General features: G+C 45.8%; 1 protein-coding gene across 1 annotated transcript in view; it reads right to left on the bottom strand.

Moving 5' to 3' along the window:
* MYO3B (myosin IIIB) overlaps positions 1 to 24,863 on the bottom strand; it is a gene marked incomplete at both ends in the record, with an annotated part of 373,275 nt that overhangs the window by 85,251 nt on the left and 263,161 nt on the right. Inside the window, one exon of the mRNA XM_080927936.1 lies at positions 7,898 to 8,006. Coding sequence (XP_080784062.1) covers positions 7,898 to 8,006 — 109 coding nt within the window. The remainder of the gene's footprint in view (positions 1 to 7,897; positions 8,007 to 24,863) is intronic.

Raw genomic sequence — 24,863 nt, 5'->3', positions numbered from 1 at the left:
TATATATGTATATGTATATGCACACACATGTTGTGTATGTATGAGTGTGCATATATGTATCTGCGTGCACACACATAAACACATACATATACACATGTACACACATACACACATACATATATACACACATGAACACATATACATGCACACACACATACATACACACACACAAATATACACACAGTGTGTGTTATCTCATGTACTTTTCATGACTTAGGGAGGAAACTGTCGTGCCAATTGCTCTTCCACACAACTATGGGGAAACTGAAGCCCTGTGCAAATGAATGTGTTCTGAAAGGTTTTACTGTAAGAAGTTGTGGGCGTGCCCTCTGGGATTTCATTGCCTGCAGCAACCTCTCAAGTGTGTGTGAAAACCCAGAAGAGGTCAAGACTTTGCAAGCGGAAGTGCACTATCCCAGCAGTCTGTGGGTGCACGGAGTGATCTGACCTTTCTGTGTGTTTACAGACACCACATCTGGAAGCTGTCTTCAAATCAGTACGACTCCACAGACTTCTCTCCCCCTCATGGGAGCCATCGCACCCTGTCGGGAACTCAGTGAGGGAAGCACTGAGAGGGAAACGGTCTGTGTCACTGTCAGAAGCCACAGATCTAGAGAGGCCTGACTGGGTCATGTCACTCTGGGAAACATGCTTGGCCCCTCTCGGTCCGGCTCTCTCAGACCCAAGAAAGCAGCCAAGTCAAAGTCCCCAGCTACCCACCAGCTTTCCAGTTCTTCAGATCCCAGATGGAAACCCATCCCTGGGGGCTCCCTGCATCCTCCCTGTGTGAGGCCGCTGGGTCTTTCCAAAATACTACTTTCAACATCACCACATTTAACATAAACCTCAGATCCCGCAAGCGTGAGCTTAGGGCAAAGAGGATACTTTCCAATGGTGAAAATAATTTCAACTACCCTGCCTTCAGGAGAAAGCACAGTTGGATCTGACAAGAGCAGCCTCGCCCTCCCAGGAGGAACAAACTAAAAATAAAAGGTAACAAGGTGCTTCCTGCCTGCCTGTCTGTAAATCCAGTAGGCAAAGAAGATACCTCAACCTGGCAGAGATTAGTGCCTGCCAGCTCGGCTCCCTCCACCGGAGAGCAGCCATGTGGTTCTCAGAGCCAACAGCTGCCAGGCAGAAGCCCTCAGATTAACCCATAGGTGGTGTTGAACCACTTCCCATTAAGATATTTGCAAAGCAAACAAAAATGATAGCCCCTCTCTGAGGCCTGGGAGGCAGCCAGGAGGCTGGCTGGGCTTGTTGACACAAAGGGCCCTCTGGGGAGGGGCAGGCAGGAAGGCTACTCCTGCCCACATATAGACTGTGCTGATCTTGGCCACTAGAATTGTTCTGTTCGGGGGCTGTTTATTATCTAATTTCCAAATCACAGCACTCACAAAATCTCTGTTTCTCCAAAGTTCTCCAACTCTCTCTTTCCCACAGCGACCATTCAGATGAGAAGAAACAAACCACCCAGGCCACTCTTGGTTCTGATGAAGGAAACAAGTCTGAGCAGTTACTAAGATGCGGAGAAACTGCAACTCCACTGACTTCAACAGCTTTCATGGCCAACATTCGCCAGGGACAATACAGGTGCAAACTCCCCTGACAGACCCGTGTTTTCATAGGTTGGGAGTCAGCTGCTGTGAATCACAAAATGAGCTGGGTGTCCTTCTAACTCAAAGAAGACAACAAAATAAAGTTAGGAAATGTGCACAGTTAATCCATGGTGGGACACACACACACACATACATACATACACACATACACACACACACACAGATCATTTTTATATGAAGGGAAAATAGTGTTTCTTGTAGCAGCTCATACTTGAAAATCCTTTCTCAAACTCTTCAGAAAGGACCTGACATGTGTTTTGGCAGAGCTCCATCACCAGGCTGCATATGGTGAGGGTCTTGAGGCAGACAGAAGAGCCAAGCGCTGGACTGCCAGACTTGCGGACCCTCGAGGAACACAGAGGAGCTGAGAAACAGCCAGAACCAACCACATTTGTCATCACTGCTGTTGCCTTTTAGTGTAGGACTATAACTTTAGAGATGTAGGTGTTAATTGTATGGGGAGAGGGGAATGGTGAAAGGGAGGAGGAGAAAGAGATGGAGAGAGCCCTGGAGAGAGGGATTTCTTGATAAATAGTGGGAACTTTTTTATACAAAAGGAGAACAGCTTTAGATGCTTTTTATCCAAATAGAATTGAATGTGATTTTTTTTTTTTGAAATGCAACTTTTCTTAGGAGACAGATTATCCAACTTTGGAGAGCAACTTTGCCAATAGAAAGCACTTCGTGAAACAGAGACTGAAGGAAAGGCCATCCAGAGACTGCCCCACCTGGGGATTCATCCCATATAGTGTCACCAAATTCAGACAATATTACTAATGCCAAGAAGTGCTTGCTGACAGGAACCTGATATAATGGTCTCCTGAGAGGCTCTGCCAGAGTCTGACCAATACAAATGAAGATGCTTCCAGCTAACCATTGGACTGAGCATGGGGTCCCTAATGGAGGAGTTAAGAGATATGACTAAAGGAGCTGAAGGGGTTTGTAACCCCACAGGAAGAACAACAATATCAACCAACAAGACCCCTCAGCACTCCCAGGGACTAAAACACCAACAAAATAGTACACACGGAAGGACCCATGGCTCCAGCTGTACTGTAGAGGATGGCCTTGTCGGGCGTCAATGGGAGGGGAGGACCTTGGTCCTGTCAAGGCTTAATGCCCCAGTGTAGGGGAATGTCAGGGTGGGGAGGCGAGAGGAAGTGGGTAGGTGGGGTGGCACCCTCATAGAAACAGGAGGGAGGGAAGATGGGATAGGAGGCTTCTGGAGGGGAAACCAGGAAAGGGAATAACATTTGGAATATAAATTTTTAAAAATAGCCAATGAAAGAAAGAAAGAAAGAAAGAAAGAAAGGAAGAAAGAAAGAAAGAAAGAAAGAAAGGAAGAAAGAAAGAAAGAAAGAAAGAAAGAAAGAAAGAAAGAAAGAAAAGAAAGCCCCTTAGGCAGGGTAACCCAACCACAGAAGCTCTCATCCACCGAATTCCACATAGAAGGCCTGGGGATGGGATTATGACTCCAACATATATAAAGCGCATCGGAGCATTGATAACCGGTTCTTAGGAAACAGTCCATCTTGTGTGATGTATTAAATGCAAAGCCCTGACTCAACACCGAGAAGGTGTGGGGATCAGATCAGAAAGGCCCACGATCCTGTCAAATAAACACTCTGACGTCCTCTCTGCTGAAGTTTTTATGTTCGAGACTCCAGAGACTGACTTTAACTCGAGAAATGAATCACAGACAGCTGCCTGCTAACAACTGAACCGCTAAAACAACCCATCTGCCCCTATCTAAATATCTTTGTAAACGTGGGTTTGTTTTTCAGGTTGGACAGTGGGTCTCTGAGAAGTGGCGTGGTTTTAATGGCACCTTTTTGTGTCATCAGTACTGACGGCTCTCAGGGAACGGCCAGCTCTCTGCTGTATGAGCAGCTAATTAGCATGCCGAAGTCAGACCTTACAGAACCAGGAAGCATGAGAAGATAATCACTCATCACCTACTTAATGCCTGTTATGGACCAAAAGCTTGTGTTCTAGGTTCTGTGAGTGAAGCAGAAATACCAATATCAGCTCTGGTGTTTACTGTCACTTGTGGGAGACAACAGCTAATACTTTAACCTATGGCATGCTGGGTAGTCCTCGGAATGCCTATCATGGTTATTAGCACATGAGCCATCTTGGGTAGGTGAAATTATTAAAAAGCCATACTTGTCTAAGGTCATGGACACAGACCTGGACAGAGACAGTCTGGCTCCAGAGTTGGTAGCCTGAATTGTCCCCTAACTGGCTGAGGCCCCAGGACAGAGAGGGCAGTGATTCTCATGCAGATCCAGCAAGAATGAGCAGACCAGCAGGCAGGGAAGTGGGGAAGAGGCACTGACTCTGCTCCAACACATCATCACAGGAGGATGCTCCAAATTCTGAAAAGCTATCAGAAATCTGGGTTGTTTCAAGACATTTTTCTAATTTTGTATGTTAGAAACTAATCCAAAATGGAAAACCATTGGAGGAACAACAACAAAATGTCTATCCACCATGTTCGAGTCAAACCTTTGGTGTGTGCCTTGATACAAATCATAGGCCATAGGTGGATAGAGGATTTCCCCATGTTGTTGTCCCTGTTGCTTGGTTAGGAGGTCTCTCAAATCCAGCCCTCCCCACACCCCATCTTTGCCCATAATAGCTCTATTTCTTCATCCCACGCCCACCCATTCTTGGCCTTCTTCTGATGGCCCCTTCAGTGTTCCCAGAGTAGTTCCTACACATTCTGCAGCTGGACCACAGCCTTCTTTTACTCCTGTCTCATTGCTTGTGTCTGCTCTCCAGGCCCTGGAGGAGGGGCCAGAGGATTCAGACTTTGAAGAATAGGGAAACATCAACAGGTAAAGAAAGTCTGGGCAGGGTAATCCTCTCCAAAGGGATTAGCATGAAGAGACACACAGAAATCAGAAAGTAAAAGACATGTTGAAAAGCCCCCAACAGTTCCAAATATTTGCCAAGGGCCTCTGGTCCTTGGAATCTGGTACTATAAAGGGATTGCTGACATTCTCGACAGACACAAATCTTCTAAAAGGGCCCTTTGCAAAAGAATCACTGATGATTTAGGGTTTGTTGAAATCATTGAGATAAATATTTATGTACAGCCATAAGCAAATCCACAAGAAAAAATATATAATGCAAAACAGATTTCTCCTTGAAGCTCTTTCAGCTGCTGATAAGATTCCCAGCCTCAAAGGTTTTGAAAATAAATGTGACCAATTAACAGCGTAAACATATCAGGAGTCTAAGAAGACCCTAACGACTAGGCCCCGATGGTTGTGTTGTGGCCATGTGTGCTAACTGTGTCCTAGCCCTAATGACAAGAGTGAGTCCAGGGCCTGAAGTCAACCTGGAATGTTCCCCTGAGAACAGAACCAGAAACACAAATGAAGTTTGGCATTCAGGTTAAAGTAGAGAGTAAACATCTGTAATAGATTCCAAAGCTTTGGAAATCTCAGTGTTTATCTTGGACTATAATTCTAGAGCTGAACCAGAGGGGTCTTGTCCTCCCTACAGCTCTGAAAACTAATATTACTACCATGCAAATACTTCTGTCGCCATGACCAACAACTCAGCAGCCCTCATTGCTGTGTCTGGCACCGAGCTTGCCACTTCATGAAGATTTTCTCTAGCTGTCCCAGCTGCTTTCCCTCCCACAGTCTAGGACCCAAAAGTTCAGAGAGCAGAAGGAATACAGCAACTGTTTTAAAGCCTCTAAGTGGCCAAACTAAGATCTGAACCTAGGGCTGCTTCCAAAATGCATTCTTGTTCCACTCATATAAGGTTAACATGCAGGGCTGGAGAGATGGCTCAGCGGTTGAGAACATGAGTTGCTCTTCCAGTGGTCCTGAGTTCAATTCCCAACAGCCACATGGTGGCTCACAACCATCTGTAAAGGGATCTGATGCCCTCTTCTGGTGTGTCTGAAGATACTCACACACATAAAACCAGGTACATAAAGACATTGTCTACTATATCATAGAAGACTACTGTTTCTTACTTTCTCCCCCATGCTACCGTTTCCCCTCTTCTCTATAGGTGAATAAATCAGCTAAGCCACTGTGTTGGGAAATATGCTGGAGGATTTATTATTCTCTTTAGTCCTCGGCGCTGCCACGTATTCCCACAACGAGCTCCCCACACAGAGTATTTGTCGAGCACTGAAGCAATCTGCACTTCACGGGCCACATGAAAATCTGGCCCACAGTTGGCCCTCATGACTGCAAAGCTGCTTCTCTGGTTTGTTAATCCTGAGGTCAGCCCAGTTGGCTCCCAGCCCCAGAACTACAAGGGTGACACCCAGAAGAAACACGTGTCCACCCCCCCCCCTTGTGGGGTGCCAGCTCTCCTTTAACTGTCTGAATCACGAAGGTTCCAGCCACGCTGAAGTGTCCACCCAGCAGTTTCTCTGGGGTGTCTTACAGCTGCTCCCCACCCCCCACATCTGAGCTCTTGCCTCCTTCCTGCGGATCTCTCTTACTTGACTGTGGTGGGAAATGGCACATAAAAAGCCTCAGAGTTTTGCCATAGAACGATCAGATTAAACCAAGAGATTTCATTCCCAGCATTATAATTCGAGAGTCCCCATTATTTGAGCAAGGCCCACAACCCAGAGATACATTTCCTTTTCTCATTTACTGCACACCATCTCTGGTGCACACAGAAAACAGAGCCGAGATGCCACACTGCACTACTAAGTCCCTCTCTCAGGTAGCTTTGCCCTCTCTCCTGTTAAACTGACCCACCCCATCACACAGGTTGGGAGCAACTTCCCATGGAGCTATAGACTAGGAACTGGGTGCTCAAATGTGTTCCGTCAGTCTAAGAGTGACCATCATGACATATTCTCTCGCCTGTTGTGAGTCAAGATTTAATCCATGACAAGTAAAGACACAGTGTGGATAGAACAGAGAAAGCCCTGGAGGAATCTTTTGGCATCTGGAGCCTCAGGAGTCAAGAGAATCTACTGGCTAGAAGTGTGGATGCTGGAGAAGATGGCCTGTGTTCAAATTCTGACTATTATAAGTAACACAGCCCACAGTTTATAATCTCTAAATGTTGGAAATGCTAGAATGTGTTGCTCTCCTATTGCTTGAGCAGGTTACTGGCTGCAAACCTTTTGGCCAGGAAGACATTAACGATAAATAAGTATTAGCTATTATTGCTACTGGAGACAGAGGTTCTAGACTCAGACCTCAGACCTGCCCCTTAGCTCTGTGAGATCCTGGACGATCCTCACCAGCTGATGGAGGGCAGCCAATAGGAAATCTGACAAAGCTAACCTAGAAATTTATTTTTCATTCTCTTCGCTAATTAACCACTGTTAGGAAAAGGATGAAGAGAGTAGGGGGGAAATGCTCCATGGAGGTGTGGCGAGGCCTGGGAGCAAGGGAGATGCCTCTGGGGGATCCATGTTGGGAATCCCTTCCCCCTAAGGGACCAGTCACAAGATGGTATAATACAGAATAGAGTTTATTCAGGTCATGGCGGAGTTAAGAGGATAATAGTAGAGGCAGAGAGAGAGAGAGAAAAAAAAAAGAGGAATGGAAGAGTAGAGGCCGGCCATGAACACGTGTGGGGAGGGAGTGGTGAATGGGAAGAGGAGGGGTAGGCGTGCAAGACCAAGAACAAGAGAGAGCAAGGGGCAAGCAGCCCCTTTTATAGTGTCAGGTCACTGGGGCAGAGCATACCTGGCTGTTGCTAGGTAAATGAGGGGTGGGGTGCACAGACACATGGTACATAGACACATACCTATGAAACACATGCACAGGTAAAAATACATAGAATTAAGTATTTTTTAAATCAAGATTATGTTCAGGTCGTCCTTATGAAATGAAGACTTCTGTCTATAAAATGGTGACTTCTAACATGAGAGATTCTGAGGGAAATATGTTCAGACTCCACTTTTTCTAATTTACAGTATTAACACAGTGGTAGAAATCCTTTGTGGTCCACATGAGAACTCATGTGGTAAGACTTACCTATTTGGATGGGGGTGTAGCTCAGTTGGTAGAATGTCTGTCTAATATGCATGAAGCTCTGGTTTTTATCCCTGCACTGTGTAAACCACGTGTGGTGGTGCACACTTAGGATCTTCAAACTTTGGAGATGAAGTCAAAAGCATCAGAAGTTCAAGGTCATCTTTGACTACATTCTGAATTTGAGATCAGTCTGGGCTACATGAGACTATTCGGAAAAAAGATAAAAGAGAAGGGGGGGGGGAGAACAGGGAGGAAGGGAGGGAGGAGGAGAAGAAAAAGAGCAGGGAAGCCCTAACTTACCAATCTGTGTCAGCTTCAGCAGGGCAGTTCCTTGAAGTCTTTTCATGTGCACTGTTGGTTTCTAATCCTGAATCTGGACAGCATTTCTGATCAGAAGTGGTTTGGAGAACTGGAAGAAAACCACCACAAAGTAGTCAGAGGTCAAAGGGCAAGGCCAGAAGCGGCAGGGCTTCTGTGGCTTCCATGTGCTCTGCAGCTCCTTTGTCCTGGTCCCAATGCCTCCCAGGCCATCTGCAGACTTCCAGGGTATGCCATTAAAACAAACATGTTCTGGGACTCTAGGTTGAGCTCAGTGTTAGGTCCCAGCCCACAGATCAGATAAAATAGCTCACAGGAACACAAGCTACTCTCTGGTATTAGATTTATACAGTCGGTGGAGATCCAGGAGCACCACAGAAGAGCACTGTGCTGGATGTAGCTGGTTCTGGCTGTCAGAATATGGGAACTATAAGCTGCAAAGATGCATTCTTTCCAGGGGTGGTCCCTTTCCACATTGTTATGGAAGGCAGTTACCCGACGAGTTTCTTAACAGAAGGAACCACAAATACAGTCCCTCCTTCTGGAGACAGGGGCATGACTAACCAGTCATGGCGCTCTTTCCACTAAACCTCACTTTGGCTTCCAGATTTTCAACACAGCACTTCGTGTTCTCAGAGTGTGGGTCCCCAACCAGCAGAACAACAGCAGGAGGACATTTTGAGGAATGTGTGGGCCAGCAAGTTGTTTTAACCAAGCTGTCCTTGTTGAGGTGTGACGCACCGTTTCCAGACAGTGGGTCTTATGCTGGACTTGCGTTGGAACCACACAGGGACATTTTAAACAGGCCTGATCCTTCCCTGAAGAGATTCTACACTGAACTTGGGTTGGCACTGCCATCAGTTAACAAGAGATCCCCAGATAATTTTAATACGTGGCCAGGGCTGAAAACCATGGTTCCCAGTCATCACTGCCAGTCAGAGAGGGATAGGAACAGACCCCACACCTTTTTACTATTCTCATTTTAGAAAAGTCTAGAATACAACCAAACCAAAATATGGCCAACAAAGACAACCTTCCTGATGTGGCCATTGCACTTGTGTTAAGGTAGACACCAAATAGACACCAAAACTGTTATGAAACCAGGTGTGGTGATGCACACCTTTCATCCCAGCACTCAGCAGATAAAGGCAAGTAGAACTTTATGAGTTCAAGGCCATCCTGGTGTATATAGTGAGTTCCAGGACAGCCAGGGTTACACAGTGAGACCCTGTCTCAAAAATAAATTAATAAATAAATAATAAATAATAAAAACCAAAACAAACCAAAACAAAAACAAACCAGCAAACCAAGAAGGAGAACCATTATGATGTGAAGACATGCAACATGGTAGAAATAAAAAAATTTTTGAAATAAGTACAGATTCAACTACTTTCCTCACATCTGTTGGCGGGGGGTGGGGTGGGAACTGAGACCACTTTAGAATGTTAGCCTCCTCCCTAAGAAATGAATCTTTCTGTGTAGTACAAATGTAATTCTTTGAGTTATTGTTTGTGGATTGAGCCATCTGTTGTTATTGCTACAACACAAATGCGGAGAGGATAATGAGAGAAATTTAATGGAACATTATTGCATTCTTATTATGATACAAAAAGCGTTATGACCAGTGAAAATGAAATTTAAAACAAAAGAAGGAAAAGAGAGAGGAGAAATAAAGAACTACAGCTGGCAGCCTTGGCTCCAGAAGTCCATCCTCTGATCCCCTGGTTTCTATCCACCTGCCCTCCCTGGATTCCTTCAGATGTGGTACCTGACACATCTCCCCTTCTTCAAGCTCACTTATTATGCTGGGTAAATGCCATAAAAGCAGAAATTGATATGAAGGGAAAGAAGGAGAGTTTGTCCCCGGGTACAGATATCTGTCTTTTCTGCATTCTGAAGGAAAATTGCCTGAACGGGGCTGAGGGGGTAGCTCAGTGGTTGAAGTACTTGCCGGGCAAGCATGAAGCCCTGGGGTTGAGCTTCAGCCTTCTACAAGCGTGGAGGCTCGTACCTGGAATCCCAGTACTCGAGTGGGACGAACAGGAGGGTGAGAAGTTCAACATTTTTTCTCAGCTACATAGTTGAGTTCTTATTTAGCTAGGAGTACATGAGATTCTGTCTCACAATCTCTCTCTCTCTCTCTCTCTCTCTCTCTCTCTCTCTCTCACACACACACACACACACAATAGGAAAGAAGGGGAGGGAGGGATGAATGGAGGAAGTGGGGAGAGGAAATCTCCACAATGAACTTTTACCTTGTTCTTGGCCCCAATTCAGGAGCACCAAGAACTCGCTAAACTGCCTGTGTGGAGAGCTGGGGTCTCAGGCTATCACTTCTACCTACCTGAAAGCCTTAATTTACAAAAGGAACAGTAACAGTTTAATACCAATCACCAAGGGCAAAAATAAAAAAGAAAGGCAGTAAGGATGGCAAAGGCCGAGACCACCATCAGGAACAGCGGCAGCTGCTGCAAGGGCCGCCGCCATGACTAGGGACAGCAGCAGCCCCGGGGAGCTCAGCATGCATTTGGTCACTCTGCCTTGTTTTCACATAAAATTCACAGAATTTCTCTTCATGTAATTCAAGGGAAAACTCATTCCATGTTTCTCATTCATTTACACTTCAGTCATCAAAATATTGATTCTAAGAGTTATTTGAAGTATAAAACCAACCAGGAAGGAAACTTAGAAAAATGTTCCTAATAAAGTTTGGATGAAGTCGACCCCTCCATTCCCAGCTTTGGCTATGGAACAGGGAGGGCTCAGTCCATCTAAGGAGATGAGGAAGTCAAGATGATCAATCCCTCGAGATCAAAGCAGGACCCCAAACTGTAGAGTATTTAAGGGCACCCTGGTGCCAGCTGGGATCACCTGGAAGCTCTCTGGCAAATGCATCCTCAAATGAGGAGGGGGGAAGCCATGGAAACAGGAAGCAGAGAACAAGAGAAAAACAAGGTCACCCATTTCAGGGGAGTGGGTCAGGTTCAAATCTTACACCAGTGACACATGGGAAATAAAGCAATGGACACTAACAACAGAAATGTTCACTGAGTGCTGACCTTGGGACCGTGCAGGCAGTGTGGCTGAGGCTCAGCAGGCACGAGTCACCAGAGTGTTTCCGGTTCAATGACCTAGATCAGTCCTGAATCACACCGAGCTCTGTGAACTGTGCACAGTTCCCAGGGAGTCTGCACTCAGGGTCTACTAGATCATCTTGAAATAAGATGGGAAGGCATTTGACTGCCAAGGGCTTAATGGAGGGTATTTGTGATGGCCAGTTTTAGTTGTCAACCGGATACAGCCTGTAGCCATTTAAGCAGAATGTCTGGGAGGAATTGCCTAGATCAGGTTGTCCTGCTGAGACCATCTTAACTGTCCCAAGTGTGAGGAGGCCCAGCCTGAACTTGAACAGCAGCACTCCTCGGTCTTAAGTGCTGGACTGTCTAGGAAGCAGCAGAAGCTAACCAAGCATTGCATGCACACATTCTGTCTCTGTCGGTGGATGTGATGTGGCCGGCTGTGTCACGCTCTTTCCAGCATGACTTCCCGGAGGTGACAGACTGTAACCCGGAATGATGACCTAAAATAAACCTTCTCTTTTGGGTTGCTTTTTGTCGGGGCATTTTATCACAACCTCAGAAACAAAGCTAGCACAGTGTTGCACACTCAAAGGGCTTCAGGGCCAGGAGACATGGCTGGGTAAAGGGTTACAGAGAGAAGTTGTTGAGTGCTGACCAGAGGGTGCATCCCTCTTAAAGACAAAAACAAGAACACACATGCAAAGGCACAAAAAGAGAAGCATGGCCCACTGTGTGCTAGCAAGCATATGAAACATGCACACATGCACACACAAGATACACACATGCACATACATGTACACACTCACACATGCACACATACACATGTATACACTCACACATACAGATACAGATACACACATGCACATGCTCACAACGCACACACACATATACACACATACACATATATGCACACAGAGAGATACACACACATTTCACATTCACACATGCACACACAAATGCACACATGCACATAAACACTCACAGGTACACTCACACACAGATGGGCACAGGGAGGATTTCCCCTCATAGGCTCCAGTAAAAGCTACTTTGTGGCACCTTGGTTTTGAACTTGTAAGCTCCAGACTGTGAGAGAATATATTTTTGTGTGTGACAATCTGCTCTGGCTGCCACAGAAAATTAATACCCAGGCCAGGAGTGAAACATATTCTCCCTCAGCTTCTAAAAAGCGAGTTGGTGACAGGTGCCAAGGATTAAAACTACTAGAAAAAAGAAGAAAAAGGCCAGGCACATAGAACCAGTTTGTCTTGTTAGGGACAGGTGGTGGCGGCTAGAAATTAGGAAGAAAAGATAAATATATAAACAAGGATACTTTAACTTAACAAACATAAACATATAGATTATTATGTCCCTGACACCATGCTATTACCTTTATAAGAATTAACTAATTTAATCTGCATAGTAGTTTTGAATGATAGAAACCAACATTATTCCCATGTTACAGTTGATGAATTTGAAGTAAAAGGCATTAAATTACTTGTCTAGAAGCCAGGGAGATGGCTCTGTGGGTAAAGGCACCTGCCCCCAAGCCTGACAATTGGAGTTCTGTCCTTAGGATCCACGTGATTCCCACAAGTTGTCCTCTGACCTCTACATGAGTTTATTTGTCCATCATCATATAGGGTCAGAATTCAAATCATTTTGTCCTAAGTCTGAATTCTTTAACTCCCTCCTTACTTAAACACTTAAGAATAATAAATAGGGGCTGAAGAGAGATGGCTCAGTAGCTAAGAGCACTGGCTGCTCTTCCAGAGGTTCCAAGTTCAAATCCCAGCAACCATAATGTGGTTCACAACCATCTGTAATGGGATCTGATGTTCTCTTCTGGAGTGTCTGAGGACAGCTACAGTGTACTCACATACATAAAATAAATAAATCTTTAAAAAAGAATAATAATGTTACCCATCTCTCTCCCTTATAAATTGAAGCCAAAATCCCAGGCCTGCCCACGTTCTTTCATGCGCCTGGGGTTTAATGGTCACAAGTTGGTTGCTGAGGACAGAGTCTAGCCTGGTGTTTGATGATCCACCCAGCAGATAATTTCCATCACTGTCTTTGTTGCAGCCATGTAAGTCCAGTAGGCTTTCTTGATGGGGGATATTGACTAAGCAAACTCCTCTGTTCTGAGGGTTTAGGCAAGACTTGTCATTGACCCTAGTAGAGAGAGCACATATACACAAGACAGAAAAGTCAGGCCATCCCTCCTGAAGGTGCACTGGCAGATTGCACCAGGAGCCAGAGTGCTTTCTTCCTGGAGTGACAGCTGGTCAGTAGCCACCTTGTGGGAGGTCCTGCAGGCAAAGACCACCAAAAGCAACACAAGAAACTCTAATCCCTAACTTCAAGAGCAGTAACTCTCTCCCTCTTCCTCCCCTTCCCATCCCCCTCTCCATTAAAACTCCTAGCCTTCAGCTTAGCACACAAGATCAGTGCAGTCATTTCAGGCCCAGGAAAGCATCCTCTACTTTGATTCTTCCGCACTTAATGCTGTCCATTATCCCAGTTAAACTTTAGGCTCAAAGAAAGCTCTACTTGGCAACTGCTTTACCAACACTTAGGAGAGAGGGTTTGTATTACTCTAGGCCCCTTCTGCGCAGAGGGGCAGCCATTCCATTCTCTTCCTTCTCTCTTTCTCTCTTGACCTGCAGTCAGATTTAATTCTTATAATACATTCCCTGTCTGCTTCCCAAAAGGGAAATTGGGAAGTGTGGCCTTCTTGTAATGGTGCTCAATGGCCAGCTCAGTGCCCCTCTTAAAACTAGGATGGGGTATCTGTTTAATAAGGAAAAAAATATATATATATTTATATATTTATATATTTGTGGTGCTAACCATCAAACCCAGAGTCTTGCACATGCTAAGCACATGCATGCTCCACCACTGAGCTATGTCCCAGAGCTCCCCACAGGTTTCTTCATGTTGTTTCAGAATGTTCTATACAAAAAAGCATTGGGAAAATGGAGGGGAGTATAGCAGACCGGGGGCTTGGAATTCCTGGTTACAGAAAGTTTTCTAGCATCCATCAATGATAACTTGGAGTAGAATGGCGAGAATTGGAAGTGAGATTGGGGAAACAGGTTTATGTGAACTGCACACATTGCTATTCGAAGGCGCAGGATGCCAGGAACCTAATATATTTCTGTGCTAACCATACAGTTCCCACTTCTTGGAAACAGTATTTTTTAGGCCAACACTGAGCCCCTGAGATATAAACTTCATCTAGGATCTTTCTGGCTCAAATAGTTCTGGTTTTCTGCAAGGTAGAGTTATTTAATTGCTACAACTTGAAAGGGTATAAAAAGGTAAAGTGTGGGATGCTCCCTTTATTCATGGTCACCAAGAACTGGAAGCAACCTAAATGTCCTTCAGCTGAGGAGCAGACGCAGGGGTCCTGCCTGGTACTGGAGAAGAAGGAACTCCTGAGGGACACAGTGACTCAGGTGAGCTTCAAAAGCATTCTGTCAACCCTTATCCAGACTAACTAGAGGGCAAAGAGAGAGTATCCAAATTAACAAAATTAGAAACGAAAGTGGAGACATAACAACTGAAACTGAGCAAATTCAAGAAATCGTCAGATCCTACCACAAAAGCCTACACTCAACAAAACTGGAAAATCTGGAGGAAGTGGATGAATTCCTAGACAGATACCAGATGCCAAAGTTAAACCAGGACCAGGTAAACCATCTAAATAATCCCATAACACCTAAAGAAATAGAAGCAGTCATCAGTAGATGAATGGATAAAAAAATTGTGGTATATTTACACAATGGAGTACTACTCAGCTATTAGAAACAATGCCTTTATGAAATTCCTAGAAAAATGGATTCATCTAGAGAATATCATTCTGAGTGAGGTAACCCAGTCACAAAAGAGCAGACATGATATGCAGTCACTGAAAATTGGATACTAGCCCCCAGAAAACTCTGAATACCCCAGAAACAACTCTCAGGCCATATGAAGCTCAAGAATAACAAAGGCCAAATAGTGAAGGCCTCAGTTCTTCTTAGGAAAAAAAATAAGTGTATAGCACCCTCTCAGAGTGTGGTACACCTAAACCTTAAATCATTAATAATCCAAGAGCTAGGAATATAGCCTTGTGGCAATTTTTGGTATTCAAAGATCATTATGTTTAATCTATACACACCAAGAAAACTCTGTTTCCATGTTACGCTCTGTTCTACATGTACTTTATGCTTATGGTAACTAGTGGGATTTCTATGCATGCTATCAAACCTCTAAAAGAATTGCCAAGATGCTTTAAAAAATCTGACATGTATCTCTTTTCTTTACATAAAGTTGTAAGAAAAAAAAGCATTCTGTCAAGAGAGGTCATTGCATTCTAAAGTCTGCATGTGGTGTGACACATATAGAACATTCCAGAAAGAACAAAACCACAGCAACAGAAAAACCCATCCGTGAGCAGAAAAATCAACCACCAAGGACCAGAGAGGAAGTTTCTGGAAATATGTATTTTCCCAGCTATGGAGATATGCTGCTTGTGTGTGTTAGCTCAATCTTATCAAACTTAATTTTGCTGTATTAAGCTGTACCACAGTGAAATTGTCACGAAGTTGTTAAAAAGAAAGGGGGAGGTGTTCTTTTCCCTCTAGTGGGACCTATTCCTCAAAAAGCAGGACCTAACCCTCCTTTAGCTGGCCAGGAGGAAGGAACGTGGCGGGGGAGGTGGCTGCTGACAAGAGGCGGTTTGCATCATTGAACATAGCTGGTTTTGACACTAAGCACTTGGCTCAAGGTCTGTGAAATTAACTCTGGTCGCTTGTACATCTCAACCATCACAACTTTATCGACAAGAATGGCTACCAGCTGTCACCCTTGCCTCTGCCTCTGTTCTTGGCAAGATTTAGACTTCACGGCCACAGCAAATCAAACAAGGACCCGGCTATGGCTCGTCAAGCTGAGGTTTGAACTTCTGGCCAAGTGGTCGTCACTCAGCTGTTACACTGCCAATCACCTGTCACTGTGGGTTAAACGTGACAGGTGCACAGAGATCTTCCAACACCTCAGACATATCGGAAAGGCAACTTGCTTTCCACACCAGCCTTAACCAGTCTGGGTGATATTTTAACTCTCGGCCTGTAGAATTGCTGGTTTTGCAGAAAGCCAGAAAGAGCGATTTACTAGTTTCCAGAACAGGTTGTGAAAAGAGTGTTAAGTCAGTGAGGCAGGGAAAAATGGTATCAGGAGCCTCAGTGGCTCTCGGCAGCGTGAGGCTCCAAAGCAAAGATGAAAATAAAAGTACTAGAAATTGGTCACGGGACAATACACTCATGTTTCTCTGTTGGATAACCCAGACTTAAGTTAAAACTCAAGAATGCTCTGTCCCTCATACAGATGTCACTGTGACGATATTTGTGGGTTGACAGGTGCCATTTCCCTCAGAAAGTAAGGAAGGCTTGCTGAAGTCCCAACAGTAGTGTGCTCGCCTTAGAAGCGACTCTTGACTCTCCGGGCTTTCTACCCTTCAGGAGGTTAGAGAGTGAAAGCAGGGGAGGGGTTCAGGTGGGAAACATCCCCTCCCTCCAATCTGGCAGCGGCAGGGAAAGCAGACACCTAATATCTCTACAGCAGCCCGGGAGACTTGGTCTTTGCTAAGACGGATTTCATAGCTGATAGAACCAAGACTCTGAGTCTGAACAGTTTTCTCCAGGGAGAAGGTTCTCCAGACATGTCAGAGTGTATAAGCCTAGAGCTGGGGGAAGAGGAGGCTGAGACAGATGGATTCCCTGAAACTCACCACCCAGTCAGTCTAGCTAAAGCGGCAAGCTCCAGGTACAGAGAGAACTTGGCTCAAAAAAATGAGACAGGGAGCTGGGTGTGGTGGCTCTCGCCTTTAATCTCAGCACTTGGGAAGCAGAGGCTGAAGGATCTTTAAGTTCAAGGCCACCCTGGTCTACAGAGTAAGTTCCAGGATAGACAGTGCTACACATAGAAACCCTGTTTTGTAAAACCAAATAATAACAAGAAAAAGATGGGGAGCAAGAGGGGGAAAATACCTGATATCAATAGCTTGCCCACACCCACCCATACACACACACATACATACCCCCACACACATACAGCACACATACACATAGACCCATACACACACATACATACATACACACTCACATACACCCCTACACACACAGACCCATATACACACATACACAGCCATACATACACACAATCATACACACAAACATACACACACACACACACACACACCCATAAACACACACACATACATACACACAAACATCCATGCATACACACACACATATATACACACAAACCCATACATACACACACAAATGCCCACACACACCCATACCATACATACACATACATACCAGTATACATACACACCCATATATGCATACACATATACCCATGCACACACACACACAAACACCCATACACACCCACATACCTATACATACACAGCCGTACAGATACATACTGATACATATCCCACACACACATACGCAAGAGAGTGTAAACTACACGAAGACATGTACACATTAGACATACAAATAACTCTCCCCACTCTATCTGACAAATGATGGGCTATCCCTGAATTCCATATACACGGGATAGGATTTGAACTGTTTTCTGATTTGACTGGTGTGCACATCCACCAGCAATTACCAAAAGGCAGGATGAGGTCTACCTACTAAAGAGGCCTGAGTGAAGGGGCCGCAGCCCGTGCCTCAGCTTGTTTATTAAAACTCAAAGCACACATCCGCTCAAGGGGACACAAAATCTGACTTTGGAGCTACAAGGATCTTTTGATCTAGATCTAAAACTAAAACCAAGTCCGCTTGTTCTTGCTGGGGCAGTTAGTATCTCTCAGTGTTCTTTACCACTGTATGTGCTCGGCCTAACAGACTAATGCAAGTTAAGGAATATAGGAACGCTTTATGATTCTCCATGGGAAAAGTAAAGACAACTCCACTGTCTCCTCAGACAAGGAGTGGCAAGGGTGGAGCTCCTCTGAAGTCAAGGGTTTGGTTCTCTACAAGGTCCACAGTGAAGAAAGTAGGCTCTGCCTGAACAGGCAGTGGCCACAGGCTGCCTCTGGAGTGTTTTCCCTAGAGTCTTGGAGCCACCAAATGGGGAACCCAAGTCTCATAGGGCAGCACAGTTTGACCTCTAGTCAGCGACATCACCCTCCTGTCCACAGTGACTTCACACCTCTCTTCCTGGACATGAGGTACACAGCAGGTGTACTGTACATTGGTATGTCTCACGCTAACATGGAAAAGAACTCTATTTCACAGCCGAGGATAGTTTTCTGTAGGGTGAACCAAGGTACGACAAATTAACATTATATGTGCTCATGAGAGGTTAAACAACACCTTTCCCAGAGATACCTTGAATCCACCGGCTGGGCCTTCTCACCTATACAAACCGCTCACTGCTGTGCTGCTTCTGGAGGTCCTGAGGCTCCTGGCTCATAGCCTTAGGAACTGCCTTGAAGGAAATCACGATGCTCGTTATCTGAGTATTTTCTTATTCACTCTGTGAAGCAGACAGGAGTCTGTCCAGCGCTAACACCTAGGTAGCATGAGACAGACAGAGCAGTCTAGCCCCCACCCTGATCTGAGAAACGGGGAGATGTCTGCGGTTTATGGCTCAGGTCATGCCCAGATGCACCTAGTCATTTTTCCTTCAGCTATTTCTCTGAGAATAAGCTCTGGAGGAGAGGAGGCAGCTGCTCCCTGCCCTCTGGCCAAGGGCTTGTCTGTTCACACACCTGTGCTTTCTCTGGCTCTAGTGTTTGTGTGAAATGGCCAGGAGGGTTTCTAAGACTGGAGGATAGAAGGCAAGCAAATCGAAATAGAGGCCAAACAATAAACAGGGACACAGAAGGGAGTGACAGGGCTTTGCTTGCTGGCTGTCTCCCCTAAGGGTGCATCCGGCTTGTGTTCCTTCTCTTGTTTGGTGTGTGAGCAATGACCTCCGTGCACACAGCTTTACTGGTATGAAGAAGATGTGCTCAGTCTTTTGATCCTGCAAGAATCACGAGTCATTGTGATTCTTGTCCTTGGCTATGGTGAGGACTTTTCAACTTTAATTGTATTAACTGTACTCCCTGCATACAGTGCTGGGTTTACATAAGGACGCATGTACACATAGTACAAGAGCCGGCCTTTCCCATTAGGTTTCCTAGAACTCCTTCCTAAGGAGCTTTGATATATGGCACTTCTAACCTGTTCACATAGCATCCTCGAGGGAAGCATGCTCTAGACTCCTGTGTTAGAGCTGGAGAAGTCGACATCCAGTGAGTCCTATTGTTATCAAGGCAACTCCAGCAAAAAGTAAGTGCTAACCAGCAGGAGATAATAAATGGACAGGTAACAGATGTTAGCATTTTGTCTAAGCTCCGCCCCACAGTTACCTGGCAACAGCCAGGTATGCTCCGCCCATCCCCAGTTACCTGGCAACAGCCAGGTATGCCTGACTCACTATAAAAGGTGCTGCTTGCCCCTCCTCTCTCTCCTTTGCTCTTGCCTTCTTGCTCCCACACTCTCCCCATTCATCTCTTCTCTCCCTCTCCCTCTCCCTCTCCCTCTCCCTCTCTCTCTCTGCCTCTCCCTCTCCCTCTCCCCCTCCCTCCCTCCCTCCCTCCCTCCCTCTCCCTCTCTCTCTCTCACTCTTTCTCTCTCTCTCTCTCTCTCTCTCTCTGCCTCTCCCTCTCCCTCTCCCTCCCTCCCTCCCTCCCTCCCTCCCTCCCTCCCTCCCTCTCTCTGCCTCTACTACCCTCTCAACTCCCCTCCCCATGCCCTGAATAAACTCTATTCTAACTATACTGTTCTATGGCTGGTCCCTCAGGGGTTAGGGATGCCTCAGCATGGGCCTGCCGAGGCACCCCCTTCCCCCACACCTCACCACACATTCATAGAGCATATCCCCCCTCTTCATCTTTTTATAAACACATTGACAGAAATATCCTAATTTAAAATAAGGTTTCCTGCATCTAACAATATCTATGGAGCTCTAATGCAAAAACAAAACAAAACAAAACAAACAAACAAAAAAAAAAAAACAAAGACAAAAAACAAAACCAACTTGCAATTATCTAGGGTTGCCACCCCACCATGGAAGCTAAAGGAAACAGCTTTTTAGTGGAAGGGGAAGGGAAGTGTGCTGCCACTGAAATACATACATCCCAAGCCCTTTAAACTTTTGTTTCAGATTTTATTTATTTTTATTTTATGTGCAATCAATGCTTGTCTACGTGTATACCTATGTACTTCATGCATGCAGTGCTCAGAAGAAGGTGTCGGATCCCCTAGGACTGGAGCTATAGACCATTGTCAGTTGTGATGGAGGTGCTGGGAGTTAAACCGGGTTCCTCTGTGTTAACTTACAGGCAATTCTAATAGGCTGCCACTATCTGCCACCCGCCAGGTACATAAAGGACACATAAAGGCCTGTCACATAAAAGGACAGCTTAACATTCTAGCTCTCTCTCTCTGTTCACCCGTGTTCCTAGTCAGTCTCTCCCCCTTTCTGTCCTTCTCTGTCCCCCCTTTCTCTTGCCCTCTTGGCTCTGCTCCTGTCTGTCTGCCTCTAAACCTTTTCCAGGCCTTCACTCCCCTCCTTTCCCCCAACCCCCTTCAAACCATATCTGTTACATGGCATGATTTCTCAGAAGGACACCTTGGTATGGGCCCAGCAGATATCACCCCACCCCCACCGCCAGCCTCATAACACTCTGGAAGAGTAGCCAGTGTTCTTAACTGTTGAGCCACCTCTACACACACACACACACACACACACACACACACACACACACACACACACAATTTATTTATTTATTGATTGATTGATTGATTGATTGATTAAGACAAGGTTTCTTTGTGTAACCTGGACTGTCCTGGAACTCGATCTGTAGACCAGACTGGTCCCCAACTCACAGAGCTCCACCTGCCTCTGCCAGTCTGCAAGGGTGCAGATTGTGTGCCACCACCACCTAGCCTACATTTTTGAGTCAAGATTTCACTGTACAGCCCAGGATTAGCCTCCAGACAGGTATGCACCAATATCAAGCTATTTAAAGTTAAAAAAAAGGTTTAGTCAGGTATGGTGACATATACCTTTAACCCTAGAGCTCTGGAGTCAGAGGGAGATGGATCTCTGTGAGTTTGGGGCTTGCCTGTTCTACAGAGTAGGTTCTAGGACAGCCAGGGCTATATAAAGAGACTCTGTCTCAAAACAAAACAAAAGGCAGTTTAAAGGTTTGATGCTGGCTAGGATGTGGAGAAAGAGGAACATTCCTCCATTGTTGGTGAGCTAGCAAGCTGGTACAACCACTCTGGAAATCAGTCTAGCAGTTCCTCAGAAAATTGGACATAGTACTACCTGAAGACCCAGCTATTCTACTCCTGGGCATATACCCCAAAGATGCTCCAACATATAACAAGAACACATGCTCCACCATGTTTATAGCAGCCTTATTTATAATAGCCAGAAGCTGGAAAGAATCCAGATGTCCTTCAACAGAGGAACGAATACAGAAAATGTGGTACATTTACACAGTGGAGTACTACTCAGCTATTAAAAACAATGACTTCATGAAATTCTTAGGCAAATGGATGGAACTAGAAGCTATCATCCTGAGTGAGGTAACCCAGTCACAAAAGAACACACATGGTATGCACTCACTGATAAGTGGATACTTGTCCCAAAAAACTCAGTATACCCAAGAAACAATTTGCAGACCTTATGAAGCTCAAAAAGAAGGAAGGCCAAAGTGTGAATGCCTTAGTCCTACTTAGAAAGGAGAACAAAATAATAATAGAAGGTAGAGGGTGGGCAGGACTTGGGTAGAAGAGGGAGGGGGGAAAGAGGAACAGCATCAGGTGTGGGAGGACACAGGTTGATGTGCAGAGGGTCAGGAAATTGAACAGAGATGTCTAGCAGTGGGGGATGGGGAACTGGGGTTAGCCACTAGAAAGTCCCAGATGCCAGGAAAGCAAGAGGCTCCCAGGACCCAAAGGGGAGGACATTAGCTGAAATGCCCAACAAAGGGGAGAGAAAACAGAAAGCCAGAGGTTAGGCACAGCTTCCAGATGAGGGTTGGGGCCATCCACCCATATCAAAAATTTTAATTCAGAATTGCTCCTGTCTAAAGAAAACACAGGGACAAAGAGTGGAGCAGAGACTGAAGAAAAGGCCATCCAGAGACTGCCCTACCTGGGGATCCATCGAACATGCAGCCACCAAACCCAGACACTATTGCAGATGCCAAAAAGTGCTTGCTGACAGGAGCTTTCTGTAGCTTTCTTCTGAGAGGCTCTGCCAGAGTCTGACCAATAGGGATGTGATGCTTGCAGCCAACCCTCAGGCCGAGCAGGGGACCCATGGAAGAGTTAGGGGAAGGATTGAAGGAGCTGAAGGGATTTGCAACTCCATAGGAAGAACAACAGTATCAACCAACCAGACCCCCCCCCCCAGAGATCCCAGGGACTAAACCTGTTGTGATTCTGTAAACCCCACCCCTCAATTACCTGGCAGTAGCCAGGTATGCTCCACCCCAGTGACCTGACACTATAAAAGGGGCTGCTTGCCCCCTCCTCTCTCTCTTGCCTCTCTTACCTCTCTAGGCCCATTGGCCTTTTGCAGCCTTGCTCTCCCACCCCTACCCCTCCTCTTCCCCTCCCTTTCCCCCTCTCCCTCCACATGCTCATGGCCGGCCTCTGCTCCTCTCTCTCTCTCTCTTTCTCTCTCTGCCTCTACTACCCTCTTAACTCTCCCATGACCTGAATAAACTCTATTCTCTACTATACCGTTGTGTGGCTGGTCCCTCAGGGGAAAGGGATTCCCAACATGGGACCCCCAGAGGCATCTCCCTTGCCCCCAGGCCTCCCCACACCTCCATGGGCTATATGCCCACCACTCTCTTCATCCTTCTCCTAACATTGGTGCCAAAACCCGGGACATCATCTTCTAACAACATTGGTGCCCTGTGACTTTTCCTTTCAAAACCATCAACCAAAAAGTACACATGGAGGGACCCATGGCTCTAGTTGCATATGTAGCAGAGGATGGCCTTGTCGGTCATCAATGGGAGGGGAGATCCTTGGTCCTGTGATGGCTTGATGCACCAGGATAGGGGAATGCTAGGGCAGTGAGGCAGATGTGGGTGGGTGGGGGAGCACCCTCATAGAAACAGGGGGAGGGGGAAGGGGAGAGGGCGTTTGCGGAGGGGAAACCGGGAAAAGGGGTAATATTTGAAATGTATATAAATAAAATAACCAACAAAAATAAAGGTTTGAGCAATTTTAAAAACTAAAAACAACAAAAGAAACAAACAACAGCAACAACAACAAAAAAAAACCCATGGTTTTAGGGTCAAGCAATACCGATACAAGGTTTGCTTTTTCTTCTAGAAGACACAGTTGAAGCAGGCCTCACACTTAGCATTTGTATCCACAGGCTCAAGGTGCCCCTTAGTGGAAAAAAAAAAAAAAAACGCTCTTCTTAGAGGACATCAGAGAAGTGGTCATAGTCATTGCCATTGCTGCCACCATCTGATGGCATCTGTGATGTTGGCAGGGCCAAGTGTGGAGGGTGCAGTCTGATACAGAAGAATGGTAAGAAGAAATAGTTTCCACAGCACTAAGCAATTCAATAAAAATGTACTGAGAACCACCAAGCTGGGTCTGCACCAGCTCGTGCGTGTGCGTGTGCGTGTGCGTGTGCGTGCATGTGCGTGTGCGTGCATGTGCGTGTGCGTGCGCGTGCGTGTGCGTGTGCGTGCGTGTGTGTGTGTGTGTGTGTGTGTGTTAGGGGGAGGCTGCATAAACCAGCTCTACCTGGAAAACATTTCAATATTCTGTTCTCATTCCTAAGGACACACTGTCACCTACAAAAGAGCATGTCACGCTCAGAGAGGGAGGCCCAGCACTTTGTGTTCTAAAAACAGATCCTGAATTAGCAGAGCAATTTAAAAAATCAAAGAGAGAGACTGGCACTGTAGAGGTTTGAAAATTTCCCTGTGGCTTGTTCCTTTTGATACCAGTCATTGAGGAATGTATGCGTATTTCCCCCCAGAGAATGAATAGCTAGGTTCTCTTTCTGAAACTTAGCAGCTAGTCAAAAAGTAATAGATTTGTAGCAGGATAAATATAACTTATTTTTTACTTGGAGTATCCTATCTGAATTTAATATGTGTGTCCTTGTCTCCTTGTTTTCTTACAGAGAGCTCGTGCTCCTCCTTCCCAGAATTAATCAATAATAAAAAGTCCTCTGCCTCCTGAGCACTTGGGCACTGGAGGCTCCCACTGCTGGCGCGGAGATGCCTCACCGGAAACCTGCTCTCTGTCACCTAGGGTGTTTTCTCTGTCTGTTTTCTCTCCAACATTTGATCGCTGGCGGGTGCACCCAATGGGCCGGAGAGACCTCCAGACCACCAGCTCATCTATTTGAAAGGCATCTGTTTATTTTGAAAATGCAAATGCGCCTACCTCAAAGACCGACTGGGCAGGATAAGGGCTTCCGAGTCTAGGTCCCCCCTCTGCATCACACTTAACTCAGCCCCTCAAAACTCAGAAGCCCAGGGAAAAACCCACAATTAAACCCAGCAGGCTTGTTGCTCAAGATTTAGCTGGGCAGATATTCCGGGGTCTGGTTTAAAGTACCTCAGAGGTTCTGAAGAACAAGAAGCCCTTGAAGGGGCGGCGGCTCTTCATTGTGGGCTGTCTGGAGGCGGAAAGGATCCTGGGGCCATAGGGCTCCTACCAGTGGCCTCCCGGTCCTCAGGAGCAGAAAGCAGGCAAGGTTAATGTGGACTTTGATCTCTGTCTAGGCATACCAGCTAGAATTAATTTACATTTCAGATG

Source organism: Micromys minutus (assembly GCF_963924665.1).
Source record: "Micromys minutus genome assembly, chromosome: 13".
In the NCBI taxonomy this organism is placed as follows: domain Eukaryota; kingdom Metazoa; phylum Chordata; class Mammalia; order Rodentia; family Muridae; genus Micromys; species Micromys minutus.
Note: the sequence above shows the minus strand (reverse complement) of the source record. Positions and strands in the feature narration are given on the sequence as shown.